We start from the raw sequence: 16,658 nt of genomic DNA on the forward strand, positions 1-16,658 counted from the left end.
GGGGGGGGTACTGTCACGACTTCCGCCAAAGTCGGCTCCTCTCCTTGTTCGGGCGGGGTTCGGCGGTCAACGTCACCGGCTTTCTAGCCATCGGCGCTCCATTTTTCATGTATCCATTTGTTTTGTCTTGTTCCCTGCACACCTGGTTTTCATTCCCCAATCAATTCATATGTATTTATTCCTCTGTTCCCCATCATGTCTTTGTGTAGGATTGTTTGTGTTACGTGTATTTTGATATTGTGGATATTGTTACGCGCATTACTTTTTGTCTATGTTCCGTGTTTTGGGCACATTTATTGTTATTTTGTGCTGTCATTTTGACCAGAATAAAAAGTGCGCCTGTTCACTAGACTCTGCTCTCCTGCACCTGACTTCACCTCCGATACACACTCCTAACACTACACCTTAATAAACCCTTAGAAGTTGGGTTGTAGAGGGGCAAGCAAACACACTTTCCACCTTACACAAGCAGGATTGAAGCAGACCACCCCGCACACACACACACACACACACACACATGCTGTAGGGTTGTAAAACATAGACTGCCAAAATTATAGATAACTATGGTAACTAGGAATTTATTCTTAAATATATATTTTAAATGTATTCATGTAAAATATTCATTTTTCTTTATATTTCTGTCCATATTATTGTCCATGAGTTTTGAGTGGATAGACCATTATTATCACGACAAAACAGCCTAATTGTAACGGTCGTCTGAAGGTGAAGAAGTGGACCAAAGCGCAGCGTGGTAAGTGCTCATGATTATTTATTTTACAAGAAACACTCAAACAAAATAACAAAAGGGAAAACGCACAGTTCCATCAGGCACATAAGCTAAACAGAAAATAACCTCCCACAAAACTCAGGTGGAAAACAGGCTGCCTAAGTATGATTCCCAATCAGAGACAACGATTGGAACCACACTGGCTCAAAAACAAAGAAATAGAAAATATAGATATTCCCACCCGAGTCACACCCTGACCTAACCAAACATAGAGAATAAATAAGATCTCTAAGGCCAGGGTGTGACACTAATTCATTTAAAAAAGCATCTAATCAACAACTAAATAAATTCCAATGAACTCTGCAACCCTATTTACATTTTCAACAAACATATATTGACAGATGCAAATAAATATAAGCATGTCTGTCACGTCCTGACCAGTTAAGGGTTATTTGTTGTTGGAGTTTGGTCAGGATGTGGCAGAGGGTATTTGTTTTACATGGTTTGGGGTGGTGGTGTAGGTAGTAGGTCGTTTTATTTATGTATTCCGGGGGTTTTGGGCACTGCTCTGTGTTTATGTATTTCTATGTTTAGTTAGTTAGTTGTGGGTATAGGTTCTAGGTTCGTTTTCTATGTATAGTTAATTGGGATGGGACTCCCAATTGAAGGCAGGTGTGTTGTGTTGCCTTTGATTGGGAGTCCTATATAATAGGGTGTGTTTGTATTTGTGGGTAGTTGTTTTAGCAGTGCGTTTTGTATAGCCTGCAAAACTGTTGCTGTCGTGAGTATCATTTATTGTTTTTCCCTGTGGATGCTTTACTTTTGTTTATTAAAAAACTATGAGTATCCACATACCCGCTGCAGTTTGGTCAATTCAACACGGCACCTTTTGTGACAATGTCAAAATATAAAGGATATTTCATGCTGAAACCCTCCCTTTTAAACACCAACGGTATTCACAAAGTTGATGGGTTATATTTAGGATAATGTTGTACAGCTTTGTCATAAAAAAAAAAGTAAATATTAAAATTGTCTTAATTTACGAAGTAATTTAATTTACATGTTATAAACTTTTAAAGTTACCAGTAATACAGTATACCCTCCCTTTGCAACCCTACACATCAGTGGAGGCTGCTGAGGGGAGGACAGCTCACAATTATGGCTGGAAATTAGAGAATGGAATGACATCAAACATATGGAACACATGTTTGATTTATTCAAACCATTCCATGTATTCCACCCCATCATTACCATAAGCCTGTCCTGCCCAATTAAGGTGCCACCAACCTCTTGTGCTACACACACATTGTGAAAAACACTGGCTTCCGTTGCCTTGGAGGATGATCTGAATACAACATTGTGACTGCTCCATATAATTAAAGGAAACAAGATACAAAGAAATACCAAGGAAATCTCTGTTAGGGGCTGGAGAAAGAAAGCAATTACACTTTGTTTCTAGAAAAATCTGTCAATAACTAAGGTTTTACATACTTTACAGTACATTTTGAATTGATTTGTAAAAAGAAAGGGAACTTTAGGCTAGCCACAGAATGGCAGAGGGAGACATGGTGGATTTCAAATATAAAGCTTTTCTCTCTCCAATAAAATGTTGCTTTGATGTTGTATATTGAAAAGAGTATTGAACAATTGTATTTTTTTGCTTTAAAGGGGATATCAGCAGTTGAAACTTTAACAAAGCTTACCTCCACCTCTGATTCGGTATAAAGCTGAGGGATGGATGAGGTTGGATAAATGTACCCACTCTCAAATTCATTGACAGAGCTATGGATGCATGGCTATGGCCATCCATGATATCAAATGAGAGTTTTAACCAAGTTTTGAGGCTATATAGTGTTTGTTTACATTGACCTAGTTTACAAACATTGGAGTAAAACAAGCTTATATTTGGGGTTCTGATGGGGTATGAGGCATGTATAAGATACATTTCAAAGAGTCAATGGGTCCATATAATTCATTTACAAGTCCAAACATGGATGTAGCTACTGCAGATTGACACTTTCAAGATGTATTTAAAAAAAATTGAAAAGCCTACCATTAGCTCAAAGACCTGAACTTGGTCTTAAAACAGGTGTGTGTGTGTGTGTGTGTGTGTGTGTGTGTGTGTGTGTGTGTGTGTGTGTGTGTGTGTGTGTGTGTGTGTGTGTGTGTGTGTGTGTGTGTGTGTGTGTGTGTGTGTGTGTGTGTGTGTGTGTGTGTGTGTGTGTGTGTGTGTGTGTGTGTGTGTGTGTTTTGGTTGGGTTGGGTTGGGTTAGGAGGCTTTTAATGTTTGGTTACTCAAATATACATGAAACCAGATGAACACACACTTTGATATTTGGAATGCATTTCTAGGAAAGTTGTTCTGTGCTCTGTCAAATAGTTATTCAACAGCAAGCTTGTCTGAACATGAACTAAGTGTGTAATCTACATTGATGCCATAGAAATGTCAAAATGCTTCAACATAACCTGTAGGCGTAGGATCTTAATTTGATCACCTTGTTGTTGCTGGAAATTTCCTGCACATTTGTAGTGTATTCAAGGTTTAAAAAGCCTTCTAAAGTTTGCAATTTACACATAAAAATGTTGGACTTGATTTGCCCTAACAAAAAAGGTATCAACCCCTACAAAAATGTCCATAAATTATAATTCACACAATAATTCACATTTCCTGTTGCTGCATGATTATTTTCCTGCTGTAAGAAACTGATCAAATCAAATCTCACACCTGTATATGCTTTATTATGAGCCATCAAAACAAATTATTTCAGGTTGATTTAAGAGCCCTATAAACTTAGGGAAAGGGCAACTTTCTTTACATGACAACTTGTAAAGTTTTAAGGGTTAGGGTTATGGCTAGGAATGGATTTGAACCGGGGTGTGGACATGAAACTTGAGTTAGGGTTAACCTAACCCAGTGGTTCCCAAACTTTTTAAACCCTCACCCTAGCTTCATGTCCACATCCCAGCTCAACCCTAAATCCTACCACAGTGGCGATTTTAGCATGTATATCTTGGTGGGACAAACCCCCCAACATTATTTTAGATGCATGCCAGCAAAGCCACAACACTAAACAATATATTAATTGCACTAAAACGGTGACAAATGATGCGCACAATGTTACAGTATGGCCTACATAAAGCTGTCCCAACAGCAGAGCTTTATTTTCAGCACCATGGCTTGAATCCTTACCACTGCTACACCTGGCTATCAGCAGAGCCTTGTCTTCAGAATATGGGCTGTTCTCCCTGTACACCAAGTCAGAACCGTAGGATAAATAAAGGGAGCATATAAGCAGACAATGAAAGCTCTTACAATATTCTATGATTACATTTCTCAAAAACAGGTTATAGGCTACATGTGCACCACCAAGTCAGAACAGCAGGTGAAATTAAGAGGTGAATGATGGGCCGCCACTGCCCTACCCCTAGCTTCATGTCCACATCCCAGCTCCTCCCTTCCCCTAACCCTTTTTATGGGCTCCTGAGTGGCTCAGTGTTCTAAGACAATTCATCTCAGTACAAGAGGCGTCACTGCAGTACCTGGTTCAAATCCAGGCTGCATCCCATCCGGCCGTGATTGGGAGTCCTATAGTGCGGCGCGCAATTGGCCCAGTGTCGTCTGAGTTTGGCGGGATAGGCCGTCATTGTAAATAAGAATTTGTTCTTAACTGACTTGCCTAGTTAAATGAAGGTTAAAAAACTAACCTTAGCTTCATGTCCACATCCCCAGCCTGGTCTCATAGACTAGATGTAATGTTTTGTATTTTATAGTATATTTTTGCAAACACGTAACATAAACTCAGCAAAAAAAGAAACAGCCCTTTTTCAGGACCCTGTCTTTCAAAGATAATTAGTAAAAAAACGAGTAACTTCACAGATCTTCATTGTATAGGGTTGAAATACTGTTTCCCATGCTTGTTCAATGAACCATAAACAATTAATGAACATGCACATGTGGAACGTTCGTTAAGACACTAACAGCTTACAGACGGAAGGCAATTAAGGTCACAGTTTTGAAAACTTAGGACACTAGAGGCCTTTCTACTGACTCTGAAAAACACCAAAAGAAAGATGCCCAGGGTCCCTGCTCATCTGCGTGAACATGCCTTAGGCACACTGCAAGGAGGCATCTGAACTGCAGATGTGGCCAGGGCAATAAATTGCAATGTCCGTACTGTGAGACGCCTAAGAGAGCCCTACAGGGAGACAGAACGGACAGCTGATCGTCCTCGCAGTGGCAGACCACGTGTAACAACACCTGTACAGGATCGGTACATCCGAACATCACAGCTGCGGGACAGGTACAAGATGGCAACAACAACTGCCCGAGTTACACCAGGAACGCACAATCCCTTCATCAGTGCTCAGACTGTTCGCAATAGCCTGAGAGAGGCTGGACTGAGGGCTTGTAGGCCTGTTGTAAGGCAGGTCCTCACCAGACATCACCGGCAACAACATTGCCTATGGGCACAAACCCACCGTCGCTGGACCAGACAGGACTGGCAAAAAGTGCTCTTCACTGACGAGTTGCGGTTTTGTCTCACCAGGGGTGATGGTCGGATTCGCGTTAATCGTCGAAGGAATGAGCGTTACACTGAGGCCTGTACTCTGGAGCGGGATCGATTTGGAGGTGGAGGGTCCGTCATGGTCTGGGGCGGTGTGTCACAGCATCATCGGACTGAACTTGTTGTCATTGCAGGCAATCACAACGCTGTGCGTTACAGGGAAGACATCCTCCTCCCTCATGTGGTACCCTTCCTGCAGGCTCATCCTGACATGACCCTCCAACATGACAATGCCACCAGCCATACTGCTCGTTCTGTTCGTGATTTCCTGCAAGACAGGAATGTCAGTGTTCTGCCATGGCCAGCGAAGAGCCCGGATCTCAATCACATTGAGCACGTCTGGGACCTGTTGGATCGGAGGGTGAGGGCTATGGCCATTCCCCCTAGAAATGTCCGGGAACTTGCCGGTGCCTTGGTGGAAGAGTGGGGTAAATTTTCACAACAAGAACTGGCAAATCTGGTGCAGTCCATGAGGAGGAGATGCACTGCCGTACTTAATGCAGCTGGTGGCCACACCAGTTGCTGACTGCTACTTTTAATTTTGACCCCCCTTTGTTCAGGGACACATTATTTCATTTCTGTTAGTCACATGTCTGTGGAACTTGTTCAGTTTATGTCTCAGTTGTTGAATCTTGTTATGTTCATACAAATATTTACACCCTTAAGTTTGCTGAAAATAAACGCAATTGACAGTGAGAGGACGTTTCTTTTTTGTTGAGTTTATAATATGAATTGTAATTCGTAACATATAAGAAATGGCTGATGGATATCCACAAATGATTACATAGAGGCAAAAATGTAACATAATACTAAGTGGAGTGTTATGTATTTACATACAGAATAAAATGAAATGTTCTGGGACCAGGATGACGTCCCAGCTCATCCCTAACCCTAATGCTAGCTTCATGTCCACATCCCAGCTCCTTCCTAACCCTAACCCTAGCTTCATGTCCACATCCCAGCTCATCCCTACCCCTAACCCTAACCCTAGCTTCATGTCCACATCCCAGCTCATCCCTACCCCTAACCCTAGCTTCATGTCCACATCCCAGCTCATTCCTAACCCTACCCCTGACCCTAGCTTCATGTCCACATCCCAGCTCATCCCTACCCCTAACCCTAGCTTCATGTCCACATCCCAGCTCATCCCTACCCCTAACCCTAGCTTCATGTCCACATCCCAGCTCATCCCTACCCCTAACCCTAGCTTCATGTCCACATCCCAGCTCATCCCTACCCCTGACCCTAGCTTCATGTCCACATCCCAGCTCATCCCTACCCCTAACCCTAGCTTCATGTCCACATCCCAGCTCATCCCTACCCCTAACACTAGCTTCATGTCCACATCCCAGCTCATCCCTACCCCTAACACTAGCTTCATGTCCACATCCCAGCTCATCCCTACCCCTAACACTAGCTTCATGTCCACATCCCAGCTCATCCCTACCCCTAACACTAGCTTCATGTCCACATCCCAGCTCATCCCTACCCCTAACACTAGCTTCATGTCCACATCCCTGCTCATCCCTACCCCTAACACTAGCTTCATGTCCATATCCCAGCTCATCCCTAACCCTACCCCTGACCCTAGCTTCATGTCCACATCCCAGCTCATCCCTACCCCTAACACTAGCTTCATGTCCACATCCCTGCTCATCCCTACCCCTAAACCTAGCTTCATGTCCACATCCCAGCTCATCCCTACCCCTAACCCTAGCTTCATGTCCACATCCCAGCTCATCCCTAACCTTACCCCTGACCCTAGCTTCATGTCCACATCCCAGCTCATCCCTAACCTTACCCCTAACACTAGCTTCATGTCCACATCCCAGCTCATCCCTAATCCTAATTTCACAGCATCTCCCTCCCTCCCTCCTTCCTTCCCTCCCTCCCTCACTTTCCCTCTCCCTCAGGGGAATCCTCTAAGGTGGATTATGGGGATAAGATGTCCACTGTGTTACAGCCACACTGCTCTAAATCACTCTTTCACACGGAGAGACAGAGAAAGAGAGGTGGAGATTGGAGGAGAGAAGGAACGACGGAGACGGAGAGGAATGGGGAGGCTCTTACAATCAGGATGGTGTAAGGACAGGGGCGAGAGACTGGCCAGGAGAGAGGTAAAGAAATACCAAACTTCTTTGTTTAAAGCAGCTCTGTAGCTACCTCTGTACATGCACAGGGGGGTTCTATACTGGGTTCGTTGTTGGGACCTGTTGTGTTGTGTGAATAAATAGAGTGACTAAATAGTATGTTGTTTTGGAGGGGGGGTTTGAGATACATTGGCTTATGTATTTGTGTACAGTAAATGCTACTCAGTCGTTTGAAAACATGTATATCAGTTATGATACAATTCAATTATTATAACATGGTAGATTCCCCTAGTATTCATTTCAGTGCTCAGAGTTCACGGCCTATTAATCACGCTACTAAAGCAGGTCAAAGGTTGTGGTTGGGAGGTGGGCATCGGTGTGAACTATGAATATGTGAGACATTAGTGTATGGACTACGATGGGGCGGCAGGTACCCTATTGGTTAAGAGCGTTGGGCCAATAGCTGAAATATCGCTGGTTGGAATCCCAGAGCTGCCTAGGTATAACAATCTGTTGGTGTGCCTTTGAGCAAGGCACTTAACCCTAGTTGCTCTGCATAAGAACATCTGCTAAGTCATGTAATGATGATCTGGTGGTACATATAGGCCTACCAGTGTACAGTGATTTTATAGTACTAATGCTTTTTTGCTATTCCTACAGAGAGAAAGCTAAACCTGAACCTGAACCTGCCAGTCTCCAGAGCCAGACAGACCACTCTCTCTGACCAAGCTAGGACGTTCCAACCAGAGGAGAACAATGGCCTTCCTACCCCCTCACTGTACCCCCCTCTTGGGCTTGTGGCTGGCTCTGTGTATCCTCCTGGTCCGGGAGGTCCATGGAGAAGACCCTACTAGTCATCAGATTGGCGGTGGTGGCGGGGGCTCCCAGTGTGGGGACTACAGTAACCAGGTGATGGAGGATGGGATGTGCCGTCTGGTGGCCACCCTGCCCCAGACCGAGGACCAGCGCTGTCCAGACATGTTCCGTTGCACAGACGAAGTCTCCTATTGGCTGCATGAGAACGAGGAGAGGAAACAGCAGATTCTGTCACTGAGGGAGACCATCTCAGAGCTTCAGGAGGAGCTGAGGAACCACAGGCACCGCGTCAAGGTTCTGGAGCTGCAGGTGGGTTCTAGAGATAGAACTGGAGGAATGGGCTAATGGTGTAGAGAAATAGATGGCGTTCAAATTCTAGAACTAGAGTTCAGGGGAAAACAAGTAGGCCAGGGTTATAAAGCTTAATGGAAATAAAAGTTCAATGACTGAGATACAGTGCTCTAGTTTCTGTAAGAGTGTGTAAGGCTGGAGGTGAGCCACTGCTTCAGATTCAGAGCAGGACATGTGCCAGTGGTCTAGAACTGCAGGTGAGCAACTGTTCTTGAGATACTGCTGTGGTTACTTTACATTAAACTGAACGCTAAAAGCCTCCGGAACACGCTCTAACCCTACGTCATAAAGGAGGACTGCAGCCAACTAACACACACATACTGTAGACACACACATACACACTGACACCTGTCTCTGTTACTCCCCCTATGCTGTGGCAGCCGGTAGCGTACGGTATCACCCCAGGTGTCCCTCCCTCCTAGCAAGTCCTTGACCCTGGCGCTAAGGGGATTAGCCCTGGGTACTCTGGCCTGGCTCTCCTGGCCCTCCTCCACCACGTGCTGCCTCGTGTGTCTTTGGCACTGGGACTCAGCCCTTTGGCTAACCATGGCTTTTGCCTGGTCTGGGACGAAAGGGGGATAGTGCCCCTGGGATGTGGTTTGGGGTATGGGCTGGGCATATAGCACCTCTAGGTGGGATGGTTGGGGTGAGTGGTTTGGGGTATGAGCAGGGAATATAGCACCTCTAGGTGGGATGGTTGGGGTTAGTGGTTTGGGGTATGAGCTGGGAATATAGCACCTCTAGGTGGGATGGTTGGGGTGAGTGGTTTGGGGTATGGGCTGGGAATATAGCACCTCTAGGTGGGATGGTTGGGGTTAGTGGTTTGGGGTATGAGCTGGGAATATAGCACCTCTAGGTGGGATGGTTGGGGTTAGTGGTTTGGGGTATGGGCTGGGAATATAGCACCTCTAGGTGGGATGGTTGGGGTTAGTATTTTGGAGTATGGGCTGGGAATATAGCACCTCTAGGTGGGATGGTTGGGGTTAGTGGTTTGGGGTATGGGCTGGGAATATAGCACCTCTAGGTGGGATGGTTGGGGTTAGTATTTTGGGGTATGGGCTGGGAATATAGCACCTCTAGGTGGGATGGTTGGGGTTAGTGGTTTGGGGTATGGGCTGGGAATATAGCACCTCTAGGTGGGATGGTTGGGGTTAGTATTTTGGGGTATGGGCTGGGAATATAGCACCTCTACGTGGGATGGTTGGGGTTAGTGGTTTGGGGTATGGGCTGGGAATATAGCACCTCTAGGTGGGATGGTTGGGGTTAGTATTTTGGGGTATGGGCTGGGAATATAGCACCTCTAGGTGGGATGGTTGGGGTTAGTGGTTTGGGGTATGGGCTGGGAATATAGCACCTCTAGGTGGGATGGTTGGGGTTAGTGGTTTGGGGTATGGGCTGGGAATATAGCACCTCTAGGTGGGATGGTTGGGGTTAGTGGTTTGGGGTATGGGCTGGGAATATAGCACCTCTAGGTGGGATGGTTGGGGTTAGTGCTTTGGGGTATGGGCTGGGAATATAGCACCTCTAGGTGGGATGGTTGGGGTGAGTGTGGTGGTTCCTTTCTTTACTATCAAATGAGGAGAGACAAACTTATCACAAAAGTCAGAGTTATACTTAAACTAAATCTTTAAATCACTTATTAATAAGGGAGCAGGTCAATAAAACGCACACATATAAAGTGAATCGATTGAGTGCTCTACGATAATGATGGCTGGTTGTCGAGTCACCCTCAGATGATTCGTTGAGAGCCCTGAGACAAAAGTACAAAGATCTTAGCTATAAAAGACACACCCCTTTCAACCTACATGATGAACAACAGATGTATAGAATGGGTCATAAGGTTAAGATTTGTATGAAAGATACTTATAATTCACAGCAGACAGTGTCTGGTGGTTAAAGGTGGTGGTTGAATCCCCTCTGTCTGTCTGTCTCTGTCATTTCCCTTATCCTTTTTACTCCTTTTTCTCACTCTCTCTGCAAGTCTCTTTTTCTGGGGTCATACAGTATATTGCCCCACTATTATATCCCAACACTTCTCACCTTATTACAGGGGAAAAGGGCATAGCAGACTTTTCTTAGCATGTACAGAACATCTGTGTTTTATGAAAATGTACTTATTAGATATTTTCAAGGATGAAATCTCTTGAGATGCACCATCTCGTGTCCAAATCCAAAAAATGAAACAAACAATACTAACAATACTTAATAACAAGAATAATACGGCAACTACGGTCTAAAAATAATAAAAATGAAATAATAACAAAAAAAAGTACATTAACAGCATAAAAAAGTTAATAGGCCTACAACTAATAAAAACTACTGCTAACACTACTAATACAGTAATACAACTAAGTACCTATAATACATAGATACAATTCTTTACAAACATCTTCACATGGTGATGTTTCTATTACTTAAAAACACAAACAGATTGTTCTTAACATTCGAAAAAGGCCTTTCTTAAATTCACTGTGTGATTGTAATGTCCTGATTTCTGTATGCAAATGATTTCAGTCAGTTGGGCCTTTGTATCTGAAAGATCTTAGTCCAACCTTATGATATACCCTGGGAATTTGTGATTGCTACTGTTGTTGAGTAGTGTGTGTCATGTAAAGTGAGTATATACTGGGCACAGGAGGTTGGCGGCACCTTAATTGGGGAGGACGGGCTCGTGGTAATGGTTGGAGCGGAATGCGTGGAACGGTATCAAATACATCAAACACATCATGGTTTCCATGTGTTTGATGTCATTCCATCTGCTCCGTTCCAGACATTATGAGCTGTCCTCCTCCCCAGCAGCCTCCACTGACACAGAGATTTAAATACATTTAGAAAGAAATTGGTACCAATGCAGTTGTCTTCTGTTAGAGAGTGACAGACCATTTAGTGATTCACACATTGTGCAATGATGTGTCTTATAATAGCATCCAGGAATCAATCTGCAAAGATTGTTATAAATGACATCTAATTGGATGTGTTTTTATAGATGATGTCACCATAGTCTGGTATTGGAAGCAGGAGTTGGGTTACTAAGGTCTTTCTAATGGATACAGTAAAACAATTCTTAGATCTGTATAGTAATCTAAGTTTATAGTTAATTCTTTTTCAAATATAATCAATGTGCTTTTCCAAAGATCATTCAGAATATATCCTCAAACCCAGATATTTCAAACAATCAACACTTTCAAGCCTTGTTCCATTAATCACATGGATTTTCAAATGGCCAGCTGTGGAGTTTATTCTTTGCTGTGTACATATCCATGCATTGTTGTCTTAATGTGTGTGTGTGTGTGTATATATATATATCAGAGCGAGGAGAAGACCCGTATTAACTCATCCTTGGAGCATCGTTTCCATGAATTGGAGACGCACTATGCCGAAGCCACCACACTAGTGCACTTACAAGGGACCCTCATCTACGACCTTCAGGTACACGGTACAGTATATATCTTATAGTACCAGTAATGTAATAATCTAAGTACATTTTTCAAACGCGTTGAGAGCTTGTTGTCTGTCTCTCTAGGCCCAGATCCATAACCTGTCTCGGCTGGTAGAGAGCGTACGGAGGAACCCTGGCTGTATGATCAACATTGTCGGTACCAGCCCTCAGATGAGTTCAGAGGAGGCCCTGCATCCAGGTACACATACACCCATTCTTGATAAACACACACACACTATCAGATATATATATAAAAGTTAATATTATTGCCTTATTTTGGACTTATTTAACATATCTACAATTCATTGGAGCCAAGGTCTACAATTTACCAGTAGGGGGAGACAAGCCTCTTTAAAAGTATTCTCTGATCCCAATGTCCCACTGTTCATCTCTGCTCAAATACTGCATTTTTAAGTTTGTGTCAAATACTGATGAAACACTGTGTTTTCTCTGTCCGCCAGAGGTGCAGCATGTGAGGAACTGTCCTATAGATTGTGCGTCTATCTACTATAACGGTGTGAGGCGCTCTGGTCTGTACACGGTGGTGCCTTCACTGGGGGTCATGCCTGTCGAAGTTTACTGTGACATGGAGACAGAGGGTGAGGGTTATATACACTCACAAGTGTCACACATGAACAGAGTTGGTTTTGAGTTTGAAGAACCAATTTGATTAGTCAATAACGCTTCCTCATAATGTGTGTTTGCATAACTTGTACACTACCAATGCCAAAAGTGTGCAAAGCTGTCATCAACGCAAAGGGTGGCTATTTGAAGAATCTCAAATATAAAATATATTTTGATTTGTTTAACACTTTTTTGGTTATTACATGATTCCATATGTGTTATTTCATAGTTTTGATGTCTTCACTATAATTCGACAATGTAGAAAATAAAGAAAAACTCTTGAATGAGTAGGTGTTCGAAAACTTTTGACCGGTAGTGTGTCATATTTAATGTATGCCTATCCTCTCCTTCTCCCAGGTGGTGGCTGGACGATGCTCCAGCGGCGTGTGGATGGCTCTGTGACCTTTGACCGGAGCTGGAGGGAGTATAAGGATGGGTTTGGTGATTTGCATTCTGAGTTCTGGCTGGGTAATGACTACATCCATGACCTGACCAGCCAGGGAGACTATAGCCTCAGGATCGACCTGGAGGACTGGAGCAACAAGCACAAACATGCCCTCTACCAGAGCTTCAGGTGCGGGTTAGAGACAAACACACCCTCTACCAGAGCTTCAGGTTGGAGTTAGAGACAAACACGCCCTCTACCAGAGCTTCAGGTGGGGGTTAGAGACAAACACGCCCTCTACCAGAGCTTCAGGTGGGGGTTAGAGACAAACACGCCCTCTACCAGAGCTTCAGGTGGGGGTTAGAGACAAACACGCTCTCTACCAGAGCTTCAGGTGGGGGTTAGAGACAAACACGCCTAGGCATGCAGCCACATCACACACAAACATTCTACCAATAGAGTGCCTTTTGGGTAGTGTGATTTGAACATTGTCATTAAGAAAACATTTCCAACTTGAAGAGGTAAATTAAGAAAAATGACTAGAAATCGGACTGTAAAAGTGACTGGGTTGACAGTAAAAGGGTTGACAATTGAATCTTTATCAGCCGACAGGGGGAATGGAAGCTTGTTGTATGGAACAGGGAGGGGGAATTGAATGCAAGCTTAACAACAATATTTTAACTTGTTAAAACATTTCTAGCCTATAATGGGTAACAGGGTTGACATGTTATACTCGATGTACTCAGTTTTCCAACACAAAACACAGTAGAACCATCTCACCTGCTTCTTCACTATGATTTGACTATTAATGTTCAATGTTCCTTTTTCAAAAGAAATAGTTTTACCATATAAAAACGAGAGTCCAGTTCACGTTTCAGGGTAGACCTTAAACCTGAGGGACAAATGTGAATTAATCACTAATCACATTAAATAAGTAAAAACCTCAGAAATTACTTGTCCAAAGCAACAAAATAACCAGGGCTTTACAACAATGGTGAAAATCTTGGGGTTGAGTGGGTTAACATTTTTTGCAGAAGTTGGACATTCCAAAATGGTAATTTTCTGCAAATTTGTAATTTTTATTTGAATGAAAACACACACTGTTAGTGGAATTTGGAATGACCTAGACATTCTCTTTAGGGTGGCATTTTAACTTCCGCTTGTCCGTGTGCGTGTGTGTCTCCATACAGTGTGGATGGGGAGGACAGCCAGTACTGTCTCCATGTGTCTGGGTTCAGTGGGACGACGGAGGACTCATTCAGCTGGTACCATGACAAGCAGGGCTTCAGCACCCCCGACACGGGCAACATCTGTGCTGAGATATCCCACGGAGGCTGGTGGTACAACCAGTGCTTCTATGCCAACCTCAACGGAGTCTACTACAGAGTAACAACCTCACCATACAGACACACACACTGCACAATAAATGACCTTGTCAGATAGAATGTGAATGGTAAGGGAATGTTTGATAGAGGTATGTGTGTAATGAAAATCAAAAGTATATTCATAACCAATCAAATGTTTTTTCTAATCCCCTTTTTACATCAGCAGTTATCACAAAGTGCTTTACAGATATTTACAGACCTATAGGTATCTGGTCACCGGTATTCCTCCCTGTTACCACCCTGACCGCTGACTCTGTGTTTGTGACCCCACAGGGAGGCCGGTATTCCCCCAAGGGGAAGAACCCTCTAGGACCAGACGGAATCGTGTGGTATTCCTGGAAGGACTCAGACTACTACTCTCTAAGGAAAGTCAGTATGATGATCCGCCCACGTAGCTTCCGCCCACGCATGTCGCCCTGAGGAACCACCGCATGGCCATGACAACCACCCCGATGACGGTCAGGCTCGTCTGATTTGATGACATCACCACGGACGTACATGCTCCACACTTTTACAGTGAAATGTGCTGTAACCTTACTCACTGGTCTGGACAAGGAGTGAGATGGATTTTCAATGTGTGCACATATTTTTGAATGTGTGTGGACATATTTTTGCATAATGTTTAAATTTGCATATGTGGCCATGCCACCAATAAGCCTGAAGTTCAGTGAAACAGCAACAGACTGACAGGCACAGGAGGCTGGTGAGGCGATGACGGCTCATAATAATGTCTGGAATGGAGTGAATGGAATAGTATCAAACACATGGAAACCACATGTTTGATATCATTCAATTTATTCCGTTCCAACCATTACTGAGTCCATCCTCCCAAATTAAGGTGCCACCAGCCACCTGTGCTTAGTGAGAAGCTCAGTCCTGGATACTGTGGGATGTCATACTAAAGTCTTCTGACCAATACAGACACAACAACAGATATTGTCCAGTAAACTCTGAGAAACAAGTATTGAATGGAAGGGGTGGCACACGTCAAGTAGTCCTTTGTGTGTGTTGACCTGTCTAGAAGATGGCTGGAGTTACATAGATTCCACAGTCCTGTACTATAATAACATGACTGTGCCAAACTAACAGCCTATTGCTGGAGGGAGGAAGGGGAACTTCCCTCCTATAGATCCACAGTCAGGTGGACAATATACTATACAATACATAACATGCTATATATTATACCATACATAATATATAGAAGAGAAAAGACCCCGTTTAAACGGCAATGTGTGTTAGTGTGAAGACTAAGGGCTGAATCCCAACTAGAAAAACACAAAACTCAGATTAATGTAAATATAACGTTCTTACATTTTAGCAGATGCTCTTAACCAGACTGACTTAAAGTCTTCCCTGTGGCTCAGTTGGTAGAGCATGGTGTTTGCAACGCCAGCATGGTGTGTGCAACGCCAGGGTTGTGGGTTCAATTCCCACGGGGGGCCAGTACGAAAAAAAAAAAAAAAAAATGCATGAAATGAAATGTATGCATTCACTACTGTAAGTTGCTCTGGATAAGAGCGTCTACTAAAATGTACAAATGTAAAATGTTAAAGGAGCAATTAGGGTTAAGTACCTTGCTCACGGGCACAGACAGATTTTTCACCTAGTCGGCTTGGGGATTCAAACCAGCGAACTTTCGGTGATATGCCCAACACTATTAACCACTAGGCTAACTGCCGCAGTTCTTAAACGGCAGTTAGCGTTCAGACACAAGGAAGTGTGGGTGTTTATGGCCTTGTGTGCACAATGAGATATTTAACTATTTGTGTGTGTAGAGTGAGATACACTACATGACCAAAGGTATGTGGACACCTACTTGTCGAACATCTCATTCCAAAATCATGGGCATTAACATGGGAGTTGGTCCCCCTTTTGCTGCTATAACAGTCTACACTCTTCTGTGAAGGCTTTCCACTAGATGTTGGAACATTGCTGCAGGGACTTGCTTCCATTCAGCATCAAGAGCATTAGTGAGGAGTGGCACTGGTGTTGGGTGATTAGCAGTCGGCGTTCCAATTCATCCCAAAGGTGTTCGATGGGGTTAAGGTCAGGGATCTGTGCAAGCCAGTCAAGATCTTCCACACCGATTTGCGACAAACCATTTCTGTATGGACCTCGCTTTGAGCACGAGGGCATTGTCTTGCTGAAACTGGAAAGGGCCTTCCCCAAACTGTTGCCACAAAGTTGGAGGCACAGAATCATATAGAATGTCATTGTATGCTGTAGCGTTAAGATTTCCCTTCACTGGAAGTAACGGGCCTAACCCAAACCATGAA

The 16,658-nt window shown here is 43.8% G+C and overlaps 1 protein-coding gene across 1 annotated transcript; it reads left to right on the forward strand.

Moving 5' to 3' along the window:
• Nucleotides 1-7,311: 7,311 nt before the first annotated feature.
• On the forward strand, nucleotides 7,312-15,104 carry LOC115187434 (angiopoietin-related protein 7). Its single transcript, XM_029746505.1, has 8 exons — nucleotides 7,312-7,409; nucleotides 8,043-8,507; nucleotides 11,859-11,978; nucleotides 12,073-12,187; nucleotides 12,450-12,587; nucleotides 12,970-13,186; nucleotides 14,188-14,383; nucleotides 14,656-15,104. Exons 2-8 carry the CDS (start codon nucleotides 8,139-8,141, stop codon nucleotides 14,800-14,802), a joined length of 1,302 nt encoding a protein of 433 aa, XP_029602365.1. The 5' UTR covers nucleotides 7,312-7,409; nucleotides 8,043-8,138; the 3' UTR covers nucleotides 14,803-15,104.
• The last annotated feature ends 1,554 nt before the right edge of the window (nucleotides 15,105-16,658 follow it).

Source organism: Salmo trutta, chromosome 1, assembly GCF_901001165.1.
Source record: "Salmo trutta chromosome 1, fSalTru1.1, whole genome shotgun sequence".
Classification (NCBI taxonomy): domain Eukaryota; kingdom Metazoa; phylum Chordata; class Actinopteri; order Salmoniformes; family Salmonidae; genus Salmo; species Salmo trutta.

Excerpts from the sequence above, each read along its gene's own strand:
- LOC115187434 (XM_029746505.1), top strand. The coding sequence starts at position 8,139 with ATGGCCTTCCTACCCCCTCACTGTACCCCCCTCTTGGGCTTGTGGCTG. Across the intron at positions 11,979-12,072 it reads CCCTCATCTACGACCTTCAG|GCCCAGATCCATAACCTGTC; the intron begins GTACACGGTACA and ends CTGTCTCTCTAG. Across the intron at positions 12,588-12,969 it reads CTGTGACATGGAGACAGAGG|GTGGTGGCTGGACGATGCTC; the intron begins GTGAGGGTTATA and ends TCCTTCTCCCAG.